This window comes from Aquila chrysaetos, chromosome 23, assembly GCF_900496995.4.
Source record: "Aquila chrysaetos chrysaetos chromosome 23, bAquChr1.4, whole genome shotgun sequence".
In the NCBI taxonomy this organism is placed as follows: domain Eukaryota; kingdom Metazoa; phylum Chordata; class Aves; order Accipitriformes; family Accipitridae; genus Aquila; species Aquila chrysaetos.
The window spans coordinates 17495440-17517037 of NC_044026.1; the positions used below are offsets into that span (position 1 = coordinate 17495440).

The 21598-nt window shown below is 40.9% G+C and overlaps 1 protein-coding gene across 10 annotated transcripts in view; it reads right to left on the reverse strand.

Moving 5' to 3' along the window:
* ARHGAP6 (Rho GTPase activating protein 6) overlaps positions 1–21598 on the reverse strand; it is a 341022-nt gene that overhangs the window by 66812 nt on the left and 252612 nt on the right. For 8 of the 10 annotated variants that reach the window (XM_029999031.2, XM_029999033.2, XM_029999038.2 and 5 more), the window contains one exon: positions 1955–2114. In XM_029999031.2, coding sequence (XP_029854891.1) covers positions 1955–2114 — 160 coding nt within the window. Of the gene's footprint in view, positions 1–1954; positions 2115–2250; positions 2271–11774; positions 11872–21598 lie in introns of those variants that run through there. The other 2 variants (XM_029999034.2, XM_029999039.2) reach the window with 2 other exon arrangements.

Below are 21598 nucleotides of genomic sequence, written 5' to 3' on the forward strand. Positions count from 1 at the left end.
AGCCCTGCAGAGAAGGACTTGGGGGCACTGGTGGATGAAAAGCTGGACATGAGCCGGCAACGTGCACTTGCAGCCCAGAAAGCCAACCATGTCCTGGGCTGCACCAAAAGAACTGTGGCCGGCAGGTCGAGGGAGGTGATTCTGCCCCTCTGCTCCGCTCTGGTGAGAGCCCACCTGCAGTACTGCGTCCAGATCTGGGGTCCTCAGCACAGGAGAGACATGGACCTGTCGGAGCGGGTCCAGAGGAGGGACACAAAAAAGATCAGAGGGCTGGAACACCTCTCCTATGAAAAAAGGCTGAGAGAGTTGGGGTTGATCAGCCTGGAGAAGAGGAGGCTCTGGAGAGACCTTATTGCAGCCTGCCAGTACTTAAAGGGGGCTTATAAGAAAGATGGGGACGAACTTTTTAGCAGGGCCTATTACGATAGGACAAGGGATAATGGTTTTAAACTCAAAGAGGGTAGATTTAGACTAGATATAAGGAAGAAATTTTTTACAGCGAGGGTAGTGAAACCCTGGCCCAGGTTGCCCAGAGAGGTGTAGATGCCCCATCCCTGGAAACACTCAGGGTCAGGTTGGACAGGGCTCTGAGCAACCTGATCTAGTGAAAGGTGTCCCTGCTCATTGCAGGGAGGTTGGACGAGATGACGTTTAAAGGTCCTTTCCAACCCAAACTATTCTATTTTTCTATGAATATGTATACTCTATTGTCTTGGGTGGTATTAGCTCCATATATATATTCATCTCCCACTGTTCAGACTGCCAGAAAATATTGCGGTGCCCTTGGGTATCCAGTTCCTCCTATGAATGCCCTGTAGAATTGTTTTCATATTGATGGAACAATTTTTGAGGGACCAGAGGCACTGTGGTGGGGCTTGAAGAAGTTGATCATATCCATCTTGCTACAAACTGATGCCCTGCTGTAATTGGTAAGTTGGACTTCGTTGTTTTTGGCAGGAGTTTTCTGCAGATCCTAAAAAGTTGATGACTGTGCAAGCTGATGTCTTTCACATTTGTTCTTTTCCACACCATTGTTTTCATAGACTGGACAACTTTTTTCTGCTTAACTTTGATTCATTAAAAAACTAGTCCTGTGGCATCACTGCGTATGTGCTACCACACAGCACCTCTGCTCATAGCCAAAGGTGAGAATTCAGTGGTCCCTTGTTATTCCTTAAATAAGTAAACAACAATTGGAAAGAAACAACAGGAAAACCAGATTTGCAGATGATTGTACAACAGCTGTCTTTGCTAGGCTTGATCTCCAGCCTACAGGAAACAATGGAAACTTTCACGTTACTTTTAGTGATGTTTAGATCTCTTCCACAGCAACCTAAGTACAGGTCTACTACCTGCATGTATCCTGCATTAGGATTCTGATAGCTGAGCTTCTCCTTTTCAATTAATCTCCTGTTCCTTAGGAGTTCAATGTTTTATGCTGAAGATTAACTTGTTTTCTAGGAAATAAGCACCACTGTCTAGGAAAACTTGGGTAGGATTCATCTTATTGATGCAGGTGTTTTCACTGTCTGTCTGAACTAGTGATACTTGGCTTCCTCCAGAGCCAATACAATACAGAGTGAAAAAGCCAATTCTATGGCATGATCTGTCTGACCTACACTGACACGTACTTTTGGATATCAGGAAGTGTAAGAAAAGCCTTTTTCTCTCAACTGAACATCAAGACATCCTAGCATGAATAGGTCTGATTTAGATTATCTACCCTGTAGACATCTGTCCTTGATCAGACGATCCCACCCCAGGTGGCCCAAATTGGACGCAGCAGACAAACAACTTTACTAGTTGTTTTTTATGTAGTTACTATGGTTAAGCAAAAATGAAATAGAAGACAATGTCTGTGGAATAAACAATCTAGTGTTTTCTCCCTTTTATTGCTGTGATATGAAGTCAGTGGCTTAGCAGTCTAAACAGAGACGGTTTATCAAGCCCTTACCTTTAGGGATAGTAATCTGACAGCCCAGGTCACAGTCCTGCTGCAACTGATAAAAAGCCACTTCCTGCAGCCGAGCACGCTCCAGCTCCGAGAGGCTTTGAACGGGAACTGACTTCAGCCGAACGCTGCGCCCTGACATGCTGTTCCAAGTGAAATCACCCTACAGGAAATCAAATGGAAAAATATGAAGCATCATATGATATGCACAGTTTAATAAACAGACCATCTCTTTTACTGCTAGGAAAAGCAACACAGGTCCTCTTTTCTAAAAGGCCATTTTCTTGGACATCTCTAACCTTTCAAATATCTTTGTTTTCCTAAGAGCAGCATTCCTTAAAAGGAGCACAGACATGCAAAACAAAAAGTCAATTCTGTCTGAAACCATTTAACCAAGTATTGTTGCAAAAACATTAGGATTCCAGTAACCAAAAGCACAAAGCAGGGAAAAAAAGCCCTTGTCTGCTTTTCCCAGTTTGCCTTCTTTGTACAGTACTCTGTCGTCACTTCGTTCCTTTCCCCACACAGTCAGTCAGACATGCAGACCTCCACATGTCCGTGGACAACATGCATCTTATCTCCCTCAACTTGCTAATCCCACTCCACCAGGCTGTTCAGAGAGCACACAGGCAGAGCCCCTTCTCTTTTCTGACACATCCTATCCCCTCCTTATGACGATATTATGTTTAGACCAAGATTGACTAAAGGACAAGCTGTTTCATGTTTTTGAAGAGCCATAATAACAACGTATGTGTTAAAATTTATACAGGAAAACAACAGGAGATATGCTATGTCTCTGTAAGGTACCAATTATGCTTGGAAAGCAAATCAAAAGCTTTAGCTGTTCTATCTCCCACCTGTGATAACACATACAAAAAACTATTCTCTTAGCTAGTATTTAGCTTGGGTGAGAGAAGTAATCATCAGTCAAAGAGAAATGCAAGTACACAGGCAGTCTTAAAGGCTGACAATTAACTTCAAGCAAGAATTTCAGAATTCACCAAAGCATCATCAAAGAGCACATTTTAGCACTACAGGAAGAGAAAGAAGAATTTGTTTTTCATTCTAACCATGTCAAAAAATAAGCATCAAGCTTGTCAGTAGGCCTAACCTGATGCAGCTGTAGAGAATGGAAAAACTCTGATGTACATCAGCTGAGCTGTAAAGACAAATCCACCAACTTGCCCTTCATCACAACATGGCACACTTACAATTAATGAACTTCACTCTCATGTTAAGTGCCCATTTTCAGTTTAAATTTCAATATCTGTACCTTTACTGCATGCTCGTATTTTCATCATTCACTTCTAATTCATCTATTCTGCACACACATCTGCAGTCAAAGGATGCCCATTGACTTTAAAAGACATTGGCTGAAGCTCCTTATTATAAAAAATCAGTAAAATTTGACTTTACTTAGTAGTCGTGCATCCTGTTGTATGTAAACATCTTTGTGCACACTTCCATGTTTTGCCTGTGTATGTATATATATGTACACACGTAGAACCTGTATATACATTTGTGTATACACACATATACACACCTATATATGCATACCTATGACTCTGTGTGTGTATTCACACATACATGAGACAAAAATCATTCACAAATATGCAGCACTATCTAGCAATACAGATCAAAGGAACTACACATTAAACACCATTTCTTATGATGTATGAAGTATGTTTGAGTTCATCAAGGAAGCCTTTTTTCATAGCTTTTTTTGTAAGTCATGAGGCAACCATAATAGATAAAGCTGTTACTTCAACGTGAACAACTGCACATCTGTACACCCAATGCATGTACTATGCTCAATATCTTTCTGGTATTTATATATACCTGGGCCACATACACAAACTTCTGCGCTAGCCCAGTATTTGACTACTGGAATTTGTTCCTTCATTTTTTGCCTCTTCATCTCCTTGCTCTTCTAGTACCTTACTGTTGATTAGCTAGATTTAGTAATCTCAAACTAAAGGTTTGCACAGTGACACAAGACAAGCTGACTAGCTTAACTCAAGCAAAACCAATGCCGCAAGAGTCACATAAACCTTATTTGCAAAACTGCAAGTAAACGTTTACATTTTTTTAAAAAGCTGTTGTCATTTATAGATAAAAGTGATCGAGAACAGAGTCCACAACCAGACAATGTATACTAAGAAACTAATTCCTTTCCAACCCTGATAATGCAAAAGAAACTTTACAAGTACAGAAGTATGCATTTCAATCCTCATGAACATGTAACGTACAAAATCTTGTACAGTCAAAATGCTGCAGACAGAGAAATACAGGTCTTTATAGTAGAGTTTGGGGGGATTTTATCATATCTATTTCTCTGAGATAAGCACTTTCATAAACAAAAATATCACCAATATGTCTACCATAAAAAATTTCAGAGATATTTAATTCTGAAACAGGAATGGGAAGCAAAAAGGATACCCATTAGAAAATGTTGAGGTAACAGAATATTGAAGACTGTAAACTTTTTAGGACATGTCCTCTTCCCTGTAGAGCACAAAAACGAAGGGGTGCGTGGGGCTTTTAGGAATTACCACAAGTGAAATACATATTCCTTAACTGAATGTTGCATGGACATATGAAGTATTGCTCTTTTTCAGATAAAAATTACTAAGGGCAAATCTAACTCTGGAGGTTAACTCCACATCCTCTGCCTTATCTCTGAGGTAGCTCTGTAACTACAAGCAAGCAGTGAGCTGTACCACTGCAATGCAATGCTGCAGCTCAACTGTTAGCCCAGCCAAACCAGTTGGAACTCAGAGAGACAGGGCTCGCTAGCTCTGGTACAGCCTTGCATTAATATTCTGCTTTAGGGACCTCAGTAAGCCTCTTTGCACAGAGTCATGCTGCTTTATATGAGCAGAGCAGCCAGCTCAGCACTGGCTCAGGAATCCTACCTGGGCTAATTTTACCTTAATATGGGAGCACCTCGCCTCATTTTTTTTATAGGGGGTCAAGGGTTTAAAACCAAGCAAAAGAAAGCCCCCCACAAGATTATAAGGGCTGTTCCTTCCAACCAGGTTTTTTATTCTGGCAGTCTGCAAGCTCCCAGTATGTCCCTGGCACTTACTGGGCTGGCCCTGACTAGCTAAAAACAGTGGGGTGCAAGCTCTGCACCTTCCAGCATCAGGACAGGTCACTGAGCAGTGATAAAGAATGTGGAATTACTCTGTCCAGTTGCTGTGCACTAAAGAAGACATTCCTCTTTTACACTGATGGGTTTGATAAAATCTCTGCTAGGTCACTTTAACATAGGTTTTTACTATGCTAATAGCACACATGACTAATTAACTAAAATATTTTTGGAAGATCATGTGTTAGGGGCCAGTGGAATCTCCTAATATGCAAAAAAAGTGAGAAGCTCAAGAAATGTTTCCTTGAAACAGTCTGTTTTATTTAGCAAATAAATATCACTGTCCTCTATAAGCCAAAACACAGTATTTGATAATTTAAGGTATTCACAGACTTCTACGCTTTGCATGACACAAAGTACATTAACAGCCTCACCTTCCTTCTAAAGCACTGTACAATCTTACATACACCCTGCACATTACTGCAAAATCAACCAGGCTTGGGAGAGGTCCAGAAAAGTTGAGCTCTCTTGGCGAATGGGTGCTGGCACAATTACATCAGTCACATCTGCCTAAAGCTATTCTCCACTGTGTGGGGCAACCAAAGGAGGAAAAGGGCAGGACAGACTTGGAGAATATTTTCTGTTTCTCTCTCCGTATGAGGCAGCCCATTTCATTAGCCTACTTCAACATCAGCCTAACATAGCTCCTTGCAGAAGCTTAAGAGGAGCAGATGATCTTTAAGCACCAAATCAGAGTGACTTGGTTGTTGAAGTTCATGCCCTGCAGATGTATTCAGACATACATACACAGCTTTTTCTCTATTATTTAGATTGTAGGATTGTAGGTCAGAATATGAACTGCAAATGGCTCCTTCATCACCAAGATGAAAAAACCCCAAAACAAACAAACAAAAAAAACCCCACCACAAAAACAAACAGAGAAGAGTGCAAACAGAAATGCTGCTCTGGGATAAAGATCAGCCTGATAGGACACAAACTGCTAACTGCAAGGGTCCTTTCATAACCGATTTTTATGAAACCTTAAACCAGACCAAAAGCCTTCTCTGGTTTCTTCTACCAGTCAGTCACTTCTTTTCCCTCTCAAGTCTCCAGCTTCAGCTGCATTTTCTCTCTGGCCCTCCCACTAACATCTAACATCTTTCCTCCACTCAACCGAGCAGTTCACTTATCGGGTAACTAACTAAAATACCAGAGCAGTTGACTCAGCAAGGGAGATGACTGGTTAACTCGATCTTGTGCCTTTGAAGAATCTGTCCACTTTACCCGTATTTCTCATCCACGGTCATAAGGACATTTTTAATAAGATGCAGACTGCAGCTTTACTAATATTTTTTTGAGCATTTTTTTTAATGGGTTGGATGTTCAGTGGCTCCAAAATAAACATTAAGTGGTACATCCTGACTTAAGTAACACTATGTGCTTAAATTACTCTTAAGCATGTGTAGGCTATTCTTGTGTACCTGACCTCTTTCTCCTGAGCCTCCAACACACAGACTTTCAGATGCCTTTTAGTGAAGTCTCATTCTTCTGTCCGTTATACAGTACAGAAACTAGCTGACAACTACTGCAAGGAATCCTGAATGTAGACGCAAATCGACGGGCGATGATTGACCTCTGTTGATCGACCTCTGTTGATCTCTGCAGAGTTTTAAGCCTTAGTGAGTAATGTGGATCGTGCCCAGGGTGGGAAATAAGAACGCACACACACAGTGGTTTTAGATAAGACAAATTTTAATGCAAGATGGAGAAAGCAATTTTTATCTTGCTGCATTATTGTTAATGACTTTAGTCTGTACTCATTTAGGTAAATGCCATTATCAGATTAGCTGTCTACTTTTCATTAGTCTTTTGCTCAAATCCATTTGAAAGCACTAAGATCAAAACCAATTATGCCTACTTGTTTTTATCCTACCTTAGCAACACTTAGCTATGTGCTCGTATTTAGATGAGTCTCCACCATAAAAGAATTCATGAAAATATTATATTGCTAATAACATGGTAAATATAGCATTACAATGTCTTAATTCTGTTTGCTTAATTACTTCTTTAAGCTTCACGAAACCACACATCATTGCCACTTTACAAACCTTTCTCTTACCTTGGTCATTTATTTCAACTCCCTCTAAAATTATTTCCAGATTTCTCAGGCATAAACCCTCACAATTTGACTGTCAGTGCAGGTAATCTCTCTCTTCCTCACTTTCCTGGTGTTGCTGCTAGTATGAACCAAAACCAGCACTGCTGTGAAAGCCAGTCACTGCAGTGCAGCTATACACTCTATCATATGAAATCAGTGTACAGAATACTGTTCCTGACAGGATAAGAAATAAGAAGGGGGAAATAAATCACGTTAAATACCCATTTTAGCTCTATATGCAGTTAAGGACTGAATGTCTAGTCCTTTCCTAATGCCATCCTGCAAAACCACCTGTAGATTAACAAAGAGTTAGGAAACAACTGGATGGTATGAGTGTGCTACGGCCTGACTCTCTCTGCCACCCTATTTCCAGATGCTTCTCCATAGCCAGCACAGCTAGAGTGGCAGGCAGCACGCTGGTTTCCAGCTGGCATTACAAACTACTGCAGCCTGGGATGCTCTGGCGTCTCCAAACACAGCAGGCATCACACAGCTGCTCCCAAGGGACTGCTAGTACCACAAAAGACGACACATCTTTCAGATTAATGAACCGGCATCTAAATACTAAATACAAAGAAGCAAAAGACTTGCTGTGAGACATGGAAGCATTCAGAGGAAGATATCTGAACATGGATGCACAAAGCATGGGGCCCCAACAATTAATCTTCATTAAGAAACTGACTTCATTAAGGTCGTTATCTAGGGTGACATCCTGTTCCCCTTGACGTCAGTGGCAAAATTATTAATACAATGTCTCCACTAGGAAAAGAATAAGCACAGCCCAGATGATCCTGTGTTACAGTTTGGAGCCTTGCACTAAAGTTGCCTTATCTTGTGCTATATTGTACTTATCTGTATTAAATAATGTATGTACAAAAAAGCTGTTAGTTTTGTCAAAGAGATCACACCTTACAAAACAATCATTTAGATATCAAACTATTTAAATGGTATTTAATATAACCATGGCGTTGCCAAAGACAGACACTTCCTCGCTCCTAGCTAGCATCCCGTCTCATTCCCAAGGCTGGAAACCCGTGTACTTGGGCTCGGTACTGTAAGACAACCCCTGTGGGACACTGGAAAGCCGGTATTCCCCACAGGGGAGGCAGAATTCACCCCCACAGCAGAAATACTTCATCTAGCAAGACAGCATGAACCTGTGCCCAGGTAAAGATACACATTTCAGAATATTACAATGATGATTTCCATTTATCAGGCGGAAAAAAAAAGCCCTTCTAACTTTAGTCTAAGAATAAACAGGGAGCGGAAGAACGAGCATGCTTTTACAGCAGTATTAAAATTGCTAAAATAAAGGGGAAAATATTTCCTGTTCTTCTATGATCAACCTCTCCAAGTTTTCCAAATGCCTCGGGATACAATTTCATGTTTAGAATATTTTAAAAGCATTCTCTTAAAAAAACTGATGTGTTATGGAGATGTATTTCATTCCTTTTCTGACATTAACTAATATGAATGATGTACAAAGTTATTGCCTAGCCAATATTCATCCCTAACATACCCACTCTGTACTGAACTTTTTATACATCCTAAAAACAAACATGCAGAAGTTAGAAAACTCCATGAAAATGCATCAAAATACATGTTCAGATTTTCTGAATACATTACTTCAGCAAATATCAATATTTTTGGAGGAATTTATGCAGAACCACCACAATTAGAGCCAGAAGGGGCCGAGTACTTTTTCTGGAGGTGCCAAAACAGAGAAGACACAACACCTTAAAAGTCTAGATGCAACTGTAAAATTACAGTTGAAGTTTTTTCAGTCATTGTGTAAACAGATTTTTGTGTATTTTTGTCAGTAAAAGAGAGTTAAGCCATACTGCAATACTCTGAATTTTGCTGTGGGTTGAAAGTACAAGCACAGCTGTCATAACCATGACTGCATGCAGTAACAAGCTGAACTGCAATAATTAAACCATCTGAGACCACTGTAATGGGCTATACTACAAAAGCCAGCCTTTTTATCAATCTCAACACAAGAGATCTGGGATAGCCTGGGTTCAGAGGAGAATTCCTATCCCATTTATCAGTTCGCGTACTGTGTATTTTGAGAGGTTGGTCCTATGTTTTTCTGAAGTGTTAAAATAGTTTCCTGCTTCAGCAGGAATAACATGAACTCTCCAAGCTAATGGCAGCTGACCCAAAATCAAATACAATAGCTGCATAAGTATTATTTTTAGTGGCAAAGCTGCCTTAAATAGACCCCACTCCAGCTTCTGCAACCAGCACAAACGTGCTCCCAACAGCTCTCCGTGTTCAGCTGCTCGTGAAGCCGAATGAGGAACCACCGCCCCCGATACACCGAAGAATGGCACGTCCTCTCGTGTCCTCTTTGAGTTTTCCTGTGCCGTAAGTCATGGAAAAGGTGGGCTCCGTCCCGAGGACAACCTTTGCTGCGTACTGCAACCTGCAGTATGCATTCATGCCACAAATGACATCCAGTCACATTACACTCTTACTAAATCTAAACATTTCCAATGAGATTTTGAATATGAAATAGTGCTCTTCCTCCTAAGCCTAATGAGACTAATGTTAAGCATATGAAAATATAAGGCCATATATGTGAAATGCATTTGAACAATTTGGATTACACAAAGATAATCATATGTCCTATTTGTAGCTTTACTGGTCCTGAAGTAGTACATAATACCCCAGTTAAACAATAAGGACCTCTGCTAGCACAGCACAGAAGTTAACCATTTCTGCAACCAATAGTAAGTATTAATGTGACTGCAGCCAATGCTTTGAACAGTTAGGAGTGGCATCTATTTCTATTATGTTCAGTATAAAAGAAAAATTGCAACATTTTAGAGAGAAGTAAATGATCTACTATTTGAAAGAAAGAGCACACACTGTCATTTCCAAGCATGCAAAAATTCTATCAGCCTGAGTATTGTATACAAGGCTAAAAATATATCTTTGAGTACTTCAGTTTACCTCCTGGATTTTAAGCCTTTAAGATACATGTAGATTACATTACCTGACTCGAGCATACTGTCAGAATTTCATCATGAAGTAAAATAAAATAATTAATTCCATGACTCCAAGAACTGGGATTTGACTAATAGTAAAGCTTTTAATTCAATACAAACCCCTATTCTTATTGTTTCAAGCAGTTCAAACCAGTATTTTCTATAAACTGGTATTACTTACAGAAAGGGGTTTGGGTCTAAGGAAAATGAGATCTGTTGCACATGTGGAAAACAGCCATTCTGACTGCCTCCATACCACGTCTGGTTGGAAAACAATTCTAGGGTTTTTTTCTTCTTTGAGGGGGGGACTCGGCATGGGTGTGATTTAGTTGATAGGAACAAAATGCAAGACATCTCCAAATATTTACATTTGGAAGCAGAGTGAGAGCTCTCAGTTACCCAGCTAAGACACAGAGGACTCAGGAAGAGGTCTGTACTACCTGGCTTAGAGCAAGAGCTTGAACCAGCCTTTACTCCACCTCAGGCAAATACCCTAATCAGGAGGCTACTGACGACTGTAACATCTACCCTCACTACTATATCGAACCTTGCTAGAGATTCTCAGCTCCCTCCAGACTGACCTGCAAACTCATTATGCGAATGGCTGCTCTCAGAGCTGACTTGGACACCTCCAACAGTGACTACCCACTCACTCTGTACTGTGACCGTGCGTGCTCCCTCATGCACATCCTCTCTTTCACAACCTGGGCTGAAAGAAAAGCGTTGTAGGAACCTTTTTCTTATTTAAGGAATTTTTCTTTGAGTCATGAGCTTATATTGCCAGCCAGCAGTGTTGCAGGTGTTAGCGACACAGAGTACGCATGCTTCTAGGAGGCAGGGACAGGCGCATTTCAAACATGCAGAAAGTAAGCAATTAGCTTTTAGGGATTAGGAGTTCTCAATTCATTTGCTACATAATCACTCTACACTTCCATTTTGGTTTTATCACTCTCACACTATGTTCACACGTGCAAACACTACCCTGTCACACACACCGATGTCAGGCAGCCTGGGAGAAGTCTGTATCACTAAGTGATTTGCAGTGCCCTGCCAATCTGCTCTGGTTTATGGGGACTGTGTTTCTTGCTTTGTTTTGTTTTTTTTTTAAGATCTGGGATATCAAATTCCACCCACATCAGCAGCTGTTTTGATGACTGTCGCTCTTCTGAAGACCCTGCAAAGACCATTCTCTATGGAAAAGTTCAGAAAATACAGGAAGCCTAATAATTAGGGAAAATATTGTGAGTACAAAGAGGTGGCTTTGCACTCACTAGTATTATCATTACTTTTCATCTAGGTAATTACTTTTCCTCTGTTTTCTATGTATTGAAACCGTGCATGCTCTCTTCTTGCAATGCACAGCAAAGGACAATATTTCAGCTTATTGAGAAGCACTACTTCAGCATTTCTTAGAAAAAATATCCTGTTTGCACACATGAATCTCCTGATTTGCCATTAAGTTAAAAACCAAACAAGAGTTTAAATATTTTTCAAGAAACCACCTCAGCTATGCTGGAACTATACGAACTGCTCTGAATGGATATATAGCTATAGGTTGGATTGATGGATCACTGTACCTACCTGGAAAGACCACTGAAGAGCATGTTGATGCTCACCACTGTCTATTAACATGAAGGCTCATTAAAAATGTGGCATTCCAAAGCAAGAAGTGTCATTAAAAATGTGGCATTCCAAAGCAAGAAACATAAAATGGATCCACACAAATAAAACCACTGTGCTGCAACATGAATTTTCAGGAGAAAGGTCCATTTTGTAAACTGCCCCTGCAACCTGAGGCACCCCAAGTCCAAACTGTGTGCCTGCCAGACAGTCCACGACTTCTTTCTTTGTTTTTAAGCAGCACATTTACTTTGGACAGAGAAAAGGAAAAATAGCCCATAAAGTTCCCACTGTTATGAAAAACAGAAACAATTGCTAGAGTTACAAGCTCCTCATGGACCGAGCCAGAAGATGAACAGCTCTTGGTCTCTACTTTTTTCTACACAGCTAACTCGAATTTAAAAATGCAACAATAACACAGTCACAGCCATAAAACCTGATGCTTACAGAAACTGTTATTTGCCAAACTGAACCTATGCAGCTGCAGCTGTCATGCCATCAGCTTTCAAAACCCCTTTAACCCTCAGCTTATTTTGTCACAACTGCCTGGGTTATATCCCCTTCACGCAGAGAGCATACAAAAAAGGATAAACGTGTCACCACGGACTTCAAAGCAAGCCACCTGACAAAGCCGCTCAAATACAAATCAGCCTAATTATGCAGTTTGGTTTCAAAATGTTAATGCCACTTCTCATTCCATAGTTTCATTCCTCTCAGTCCAACTATGAAAACGGGCAAGGTCATGAAACTGGTCTGAAAGTAAACAGTATTTGAGGGCTCTCAGTTTGTCAATGGATCTCCAGAGCCTGGTAAGCGGTCAACAGTGCCAGCTTTTTCCTCCACTGAATCGAAGCTGTTCTCTTTTTTCAAACTTAGCTAAAGCATAAAAAAATTAAACCCAATGTCACCATGAGCACCACATTCAGCACATGTTCTCCATCACACTTATCTCTAGCCCGCTACATACGAGATCATTCAGTTTCCTTACCCATCAACTAAATTCTCTTGCATCTTCAGTGTCCTTTAGTATTTGATCAAACCAGATTTGAATTAAGGACCTGGATCCAACTATGCCATTTTGTAAAATAAGAATAAGGTAAGAATAACATCATTGACCTGAAGCCGTGTACCGAGCGTCTGAGAGCGAGCCCAGCTGGAGCAGCTGCGACTCCCAGGATACCTTTTGCTGCCAGATGTCATGAATCTAAAGGGGGAAAAAATGATCTTTTCATTTCTCCGCTTCAAAGCAAGCTGACAGCCCAGCCCAGGGGAAAGCCCAGTCTCACGGACAAGTCGTGACCGAGTTCCCTGCTTCTTACTCTGGAGGAGAATCCCGAGACAGTGCAAGGAGTGGTGAGGAAGGGGCAGGTCTCCCCTCAGAAATCCTTCTCCCCTGTGGCTGTGCAAGCTCAAAACCAACTGTAACTGCCCAAACTCTCCCTATCAGGAGTAACTGAAAGAGTGCTGGATGCAGCCTGCTATAGCACCTTGGAGCACAGCGAGGAGCACTCAGCGGTTTCTGCCTAACCTTCTCAAGCAGTTAGTTTGGAGCTTTTGAAAACACCTTTGAAAACTTTCTACTCAAGCAGGCAGGCCGGCCAGCTATAATTATAACATGGTTTTGACAACAGCAACACAGAGACTGAGCATTTTACACAGTTTGCTAGGGAAAAAAAATCCTTGATAAAGGCGCTGCTTCATAAATAATGTCTGTCATGTTCACAGTCCCTGTACACAATGCTGTCATCTATAGTGCGTGGGCAGGGAGCGTAGGAAATTTGTGAAAAACAAACAGTGAATCACCAATGATTTTGATGGCAGCTCTGCCCTATGTGGCATTTCACCAAGTCATCATTCAGAGCGACAACTTTGTTTCTCAGCTGGCACGACTTAGCACTTCAACAGATTGCTCACAGAACAGGAGAAACCATGGGCTAGAGTTCATGGTAACGGCAAGGGAGATTATGTAAATTTTTTTTTTTTTCCCCCCCCATATATCCACCTAGATGCTTCATGCACCTCTAAATCAAGGTAGGCTGAAGACCCTCCCACCTGCCAGGGTACAAGAGCCTGCGCTCACAGCTCGGAAACGCACGCAGCCCTTCCCGGCTCAACATCTTGGCCACCAGCGCCTGCCTGGTAGCAGCAAACACAGACATTGGATGTCCCTAATTCCGGAGCCTTAGGCAAAGCCCAGGGAAATCAATGCACAGGCCTCAGCATTTTCAGTGCCTCTTAGATCAGACATCAAGTCTTCCAGTCATGCAGCTCCTCACCTCCATTTCCAGCCTCTTTCCACTTCACTACCCAGGGCTGAGCAGTGCTAAGGACAGCCAGCGTGTTGCACGCTAAGCATCATACCATACAAGATTTCCAAGGGAAAAAAACCCCCTGTCTTAGCTGCAAAGAGAGCTAAACAGCCTTCTCAGAAAAGTACCGTCATTGATTGTGCTTACATCCCAACACAAACCCAGGGCACTGAAGTTCGATTTATCTCTCCCCGTCAAAATACTGTAGCCAGAGATCAACGTCCTGCGAGTCATCTCGTAATCATGCTATACATTTGTAGTTCTTGCAATCTTTCTTTAAAAATAAGCTGCTTCAGCCCATATACCCCTTCTGCCATTATTCCATGAGTTTCCTCTAATGAGCAAAACTCTTGCTATTTATATAACTGGAAATGGAGATGTGCTCCTTCATGAACCCACTCACTCGAACCGTGCGATGAAGGAACTGCCATTTCCAGGCTCTGCACAGCAGCTGCCCTGCAAGAAAAGAATCTAAAAACCACCAACCTTTTTTGGTGGTCAGCAGAAAGATAAAATAGAGTGCCTGTGAAGAATCCAACTAGCCTGTCCCCCTTGTATTTATGAGCTCCAGACAAGGTTATGTTCCTTTACCTTGGATAAAACACGTGGAACTATATTGGAACTATTTATTGGAACTATAGGTTGACAGGAAGGGTTTTCTTCTCAGAAACTGAGTCGTCCAGCATTTCTTGTTGAGTTCTGCTTTGAACTGCAGTTCTTTAGGTTATTTAGTAGCTAACAGTGTTCTCTGCAAAAAAACCAGGGTCCTTTGGGGTATGCTGCCTACACCTAGATGATCTTATTTTTATATCATTTCTATTAGCTACCAGTACATCTGGGGAATTATTTTTTCCCATTTCAAACTACTTTTTTCAGTAATACACAGCTTTATATTTACAAATATGCTATTCAGGATGGAATGTTATAATACAACATGTTCACAGTTTATGAAGAGGTTATATAACATACACCCTATCAGCAACAAAATGGAAGAAAATGAACTTCTGTTGTTTACTTTGGACTCTTTTCTTCCCAGTGCAGTCAAAAATATTCACCTTAAAACTTTAAAATAAGCTTGGCCTAAACTCTCATGGAGAAACTGGTAAAGTGATTCTGATACTGTAACTTCGTCATTCACAGATTAGCAGTATGGGACTTTTAATTTGTTTCTTAATTATGCAAAATTCCAAGAACTTGACTCTCACTCTGGCGAGGCGCAGGGTTAGGAGAACCAAATTAGCAGGCAGCTGAGAATTCCTCTGGCTGATTTCTTGTTACACCAATGACCAATGCTGGCCACAAAAGCCTCACGGGACTGTCAAAAATAGCTTCAGAAACAGAATTGACCTAATATCTCATTTTTTCAGTGGAAAAAAAATCAGGGTTTTGTCTTAAAAAAATCCTCATGAAAGATATGTTTTCTGTGGAAAAAAATGATGATTTGGTCAAAAAGTTCAAAAAAGTTTGCAGCTAAAAGATGTTTTCAGTCTAAAACGCTCTGCTGTGCCTCACGGGAGCCGCAATTGAAGCGCCTTGCATGCTTGGCTGCCTTTCCCCTCGTGAGCAGGGGTTCCTGTGGCAGACTCCTTCCTTCACCTCCAGGGATGGCACCGCACCATGAAAATCCCTTACGGCTCGTTAAAAAGAACCTGGGGTATAAAAACCCCCTGCAGAATAGCTTCCAGGAGACACGGCAGAGCTATTTTGAATAAAAAAACATTCAATTTTTGTATTTCCACAAAAAGTAACTGAAAAATGCTGATTACTTTAGCCTTTCCTGGATTCCTTTTGAACTATACTGGGGAGCCCCAGAGACAGACTGGACATCCACAGTCATGCAAAGTTATACACATTAAGCTCAGGTGATACAGTCACTCAGAAACAAAAATAAGAGAAGTACAACAACCTTTATTAGGTTTATGCTTGATGTGATCCTAAGACCTGTGAAAATACAGAAGTGGTAGCAAGTTGCATATGCAAAAAAGACACTTTAATTATACCTGAGCTGTCTGGTCCAGTAAACACAAACCACCCTTGTCTGCTCCAGAGACTGTCTGCCTGTGCCTCACAAACTCTAAAAAGCAGAAAGCAAATAAAAACCAATTAAATATATTTAAGTTGGTTTTTTTATCTCATGATTTTAAGTGTTACCTATTACCAGGAACTGATGACTCCAAAAGAGATGACGTAAGTACTCTGACAAGTTATATTAGGCTCTAATAAAAGCCCATACAGCAAGATAGATTAAGAGAGAATGTGCAGCATCATCCCTGTTTCTAGAAAAGGAAAACCTTGGGAGGAGTTGCAGAGACTTTGGTAAGCTGATGGAGAGTTGAAAGGTGATCCTGGAGGACCCAAAGCTGGGTTTGCTCAGACATGCTGGTGCTGCTGTTGCTGCAATCTCTTCATAGCAGGAGAAGAAGATGCTCTATTTTTTTCCTCGAAGACTTTCGAAAGCAGTCAAACATATTCTGAGTCACTGCAATATCCTGAAAACCCCACTTTACAGCTTTTCTTTTATGAAAGCACTACAGCAGATTTTCCCTTTATTGAAGTTCTAAAATCGACGTGTGACGAGCAGCATTAGGTACAGCCCACACCTCACCAGTCATTGAATCACAAGGGCAAACTCCCATCTTTGGGCATGTTTAGATTTCTCGCCAGCAGAAAGCAGAGCATACACAGAACTACAGATTCAAATGATGCTTTGGAAAATGATGCACTAGATTTTAAAGAGTATTTGGTGAGAAGAGGGTGCAGCAAGGACCTTGTCCAGCTCTCAGACGGAGCAGCGCAGCCAGGGAGAAGCTCGCAGCAGCTCCCCACACGTGCAACCAAGGCTCCAAGTCCTCTTTCTGAAACTTAAAGCTTAAAGAGCACAGGCCCTCTTCCCAAAGCATTTGAAAAGACATGTCTCCATCCACAGTCTCCAAATGAAAGACAAACATAAACAAACTCAGAGGCAGACTGAAAACCTATTTTTAGATGAATGAACAGCATGAAAGCTTTCCAATGTCCTCTTCTTACCCCTCTCTTCTATTTCTTCTCTTCCCCTCCCTTCGCCCCATATGCTTTCGTTGGTGACGACCAAATGCTTTCTGCTCCTATTATAAATATTTAATGGCAATCTAGCAGACATCCCTGATCCAATTATTTTAATCTGTCTGTGTTAAGTGGCCACAGCAGCTGTTCACCTCCTTTTATGGGCATTATTAATACTGTAATTAAAATATACATTAGTCAGCTGAAACAGCCACATAAACCTCTTTGAATTTTACTTTTCATTATTGATTGAGGAAAGTGCTTAGTGAAAAGAGGAGGAACCAAGAGTGTGGGTTTTAAGACCCAGTATGAAGCTCTTGCTAAAAAAAGGCATGCAGACACAGGAAGTTAAAAGAGCTTTCACTGTAATATCCTTGTAAAAATCAACAATTGCTTGCCAGGTTACGTTTGCTGCTGGGTCTCACACTATTGCCATACGAAGAGCTCCCCATCCCACAGACACGTAGCAGCACAGCATATTGCTTTTGAACTTTTATCAAACTCTACTGACATCGAAATATCACAGCATTTCAGCTTACTGTCAAAGATTTCTGGCAACGGAGAGCAAATTCATTTTGAGGTTTACGAGATCTAAAAAGTTCTTATCTGCATTATGCCCTCTGATGACCTAAAGGGGATTATTTGATACAGCTCGTTAAAAATCACAAAGTTTATTCAAGGGAAACTCAAGCCATAAGCCTGTATTTTGAAATAAGAGCGACTATACACTTCAGTATCATTACAACATGCTTCTAACAGTCTATGGGTGATTTTTAGTTGATCACCTTAGACGTGCTCTTTGTTCCCCAGATCCCCAGGCACCTCCTCCAGGAGCTGCTGTGCCGAGGGGGTCTGCCATGTGCTAACCTCCTTTGGAAGTTACACTCACACACTTTAATATAATTACACATACGTTCTCACATAAGGGTCCAGATCTTCAGAAAAGTCACCCTGGCAAAGCAGCAGGACTTCACAAGCTTAGCTGCACTATGACAATTTCCATTAGCTGAAGTTGTGGCTATTTGTTCAGAACCAGAGAAGGACAGAAAAAAACCTGATATAAATAAAGCTCTTTAAGAGCCTTTACTCAGGTCTGAAGAATTCAACAGCTGCATCCCATTCAAAAAATGGAACAGAATAAATATCCTCAGCTACAAGAATGACTTTCCAGGGGCCGAGTTGAAAACTGGGTACATTTCTAAAAGATGACATTGATTTTAAAGGCATTTGTAACACTCTCAGATTTCACAGTATTTTTACAACTTAACTTTGTGATATTTGGTATTTGCTTTAAAACTTTATCTCCAGGAGGTATGTAAAAGTACAGGCAGATCTCAGTGTATGTCTCTACGCAAGGAATACATAAGGAATACATAAAGCTCCAGCCGTGCAGAGAGAAGCCTGCAGGTGTGCTCTCTGCACTTTTGGAAAGTAAGAACCTGAGAAGAGGAACTCAGATGCATGTTTTAATTCCATCTGATGGTTTTAAACTCATTTTCATCACTCTGCTTTTCTCAGGACCCTAGTAGTTCTTCCTCTGAAGCATGCAGCTAGAATTCCTGGCATTAGGAAAACCACGGGCAGCTCCCCAAACTGCTCCTTCCCCAGAGGTAACTGGGCTGCGGCAGGACGGAGCCAGCACATTTCTTCTGGTGGCAGATAACTAAAATAACACCGTCCCGATTGCTCTCATACCTGTCTGACCTTCTGTATTTGAGTCCCTAGTTATCCGTGCAATGCAAATTGAAATTTGCCTTAGTAGTATTTTCTCCTAATACTGCTCTGGGTCATCCAGAAGCATTCATTATCTTACAGGACTGACACAATCAATGAAATACAGGAGCCTGGCTGAATAAATTATAGACACTGTATACAGGGATGTTTTGGTAAAGACAGATACAAATACCCAATAATGCTTTCAGATGGAAACTGAGGGAATAACAAAGAATGAAGCATCTGTTAAATGTGTAACTTCATGTTTATTATTCTATAGGAGGCTACTTCCCTTAAACTTCTCCATTCAAACTCTCCACTGAATAAACATTAAATATGTTTTTCCTCCATGACTTCTCACACAGCACAGAATTAATGAAAAAACATGTTACTGCTGTTATTACTTTTACTATTATTACTCATGCATCATTTATTATAGAATGAATTAGCTTATCCCTGAGGAAACCCTTAGACTTCGTGAAGTTTTACCCTTTCCTTTCGACAGAGTAATTAAAGCCAACAACAGCAAAAGTGCCAAGTAATTACGGATGTTTCAAATGCTGACAGATGAGCTATGGGGTAGACCAGACCGATAGTGGGATTGCTTTCAAAATACAGGCATCTCTATCTAACTAGACACTCCAAGTACCACTTCCAACCAGCGGGGAGAAACAGGAACTTTTGGGGAAGCAATTCATTTCATTTGGTTTACAGAGATAAGAATGGAGCTCCAGAAATGCCTTTTTCCCCACTTCCTCCCTTCGCGTTCGTTCAGCTGCAGCCCCTCCTGTGGTCCCCTGAAACAAGTAGCTTTGACCAAGCTCAGCTGCACCACCATCACTGCACCAACCCATCCTTACAGAACACAGACCATGCCCCAGATGAAGCCGCGGCCCTCGCAACTTTCAGAAAATAGCTCAAGGTCATTCTTCATTTTATTAATTTCATGCCCAGCAGTGAAAATGTCGGCTGCAGAGAAACCTGCCTTTGCTTAGTTCATTGCCTGCTGTAATTCCCTCAAGTCCAATTGCCATTTATAGCGATGGAGCTGGGTGGAGCGTCCCTGGGAAGAAGGAGATCACAGGCTGCATTTTTCAGCTGCTGCAAGAGTCTTTTCCCCTAGGAACTGGGCACACGCTGTGCTATTACGAAACAAACAACAGTCAGTTGCAATTTTTAATTATACGACTACTGGTTTTCAACTAATTTGGTGCCAACCTCTATGAGAACAGTTTTCAGCACTACAAAAACTTACCCTGAAAATCGTCCCAATGAGTTCTGTTACTAAGGACGTGAACTCCCACAAAAATGAATGGCAGATTTGCAGTAACGTCACTGAAAGTAGGATCACGCTTTTTTTTTTTTCCCCCTGCAGTACAGAGCATAAAATGCCAGATGAAGCAATAATATACTCATCACAAACACTGATGTGTTGAACTTAGCGTTGCAATGCATTGTGGTGTTATGTAACTAACAGTGAGTATTAAAAACCAATATAAATTAATAGTATCTTAAACTTCACTGCCTTTTACTGTCTTCTCTCAAAAAAAAATCCGTAACTCAAAACAGGAAAAGAGCCCCAGCTCTTTCAAGTCCATTAGGGACTTGGTTATTGCCAGCCTGTCCTATACAGAAGGTAGTCAGGCTACAGTGGACTACATAGAGAAGCATGCAATGGAGAAATGCAAAGAGCATCCACAGATTGCGATGATATAGTTAATGTTGTCCTCCTCCCACATCTTTTCCAAAATGTTAAAACTGCCTTCTATCTGAAAGCAAAACAGAAGACAATAGTACAAATACCATCCACAGTTCACACTTCCAACAGCACTCTGTTTAAAAGCAAATAAACTCTTAAGTTGCACTTTCCAAAACAAGCTCCATTTTTTTTACTAGTTAATAATTACAGAAGAATTTTCTCAAGTTTATTGATGGTGGGAAAGAGAAGTACAGTTAGAGCATTATTTTCTAGTAGAGAACTGAAATAACACTTTTTCCAGATTTCCACAGAGATGTTCAGTGGAAAAATGCCCAGTATCCTGAAACACTTCTCTCTGGAAATTAATTTCACTCTTTCCTTCCCAGATAGTCTTTTACAGACATGCAGAAAAGCACACAATAAAGCAATATTCAGTCTTTAAAAGCACATTGAAACTTTCATTTCTGACATCTGAAATGTCTATCTATGAGGACCAAGTTTATTATACAGTATTCCAAAGCCAATAAAGATTTTCTACCAACCTAGTAAATCTTAAAGAGTTTTTTTTATATTGTTTCCTAGCATTGCTCCCAATGAGAATCAACAAGTTCTACTTGGATTAGTTGTTCTATACAAATAGTTGCATAAAAAAGAGAGGAGTAAACTCCTGTACCCAAGCCTTAAGCTCTAAGGAGAAAAACTAAGATGCCAACTACTAAAGCTTGACCGCATGTCTCAGGTTCTCATTTATTTTCAATTCTTCTTTCTGGTAGTTACAGAAGTAATTCTAAGAGCCATCCATCATGTCTCCTGTTAAAGATGTCTTTACAAAATGTGCCTACTTGTTTTTGCACTGTACCATGGGTGAGAGGATAAGAAGCATTTCAGACTGTGGATGATAAACAGCTTTTAAAACTTTGGACTACCTAGATAAAAACTTTCTCAGAAACCTAGGAGAGAGAGAAGGCAGGAGGGGGCAGAACAAAGGGGAAAGGAGAGGGAAGAGACACTGATTCAGCTCA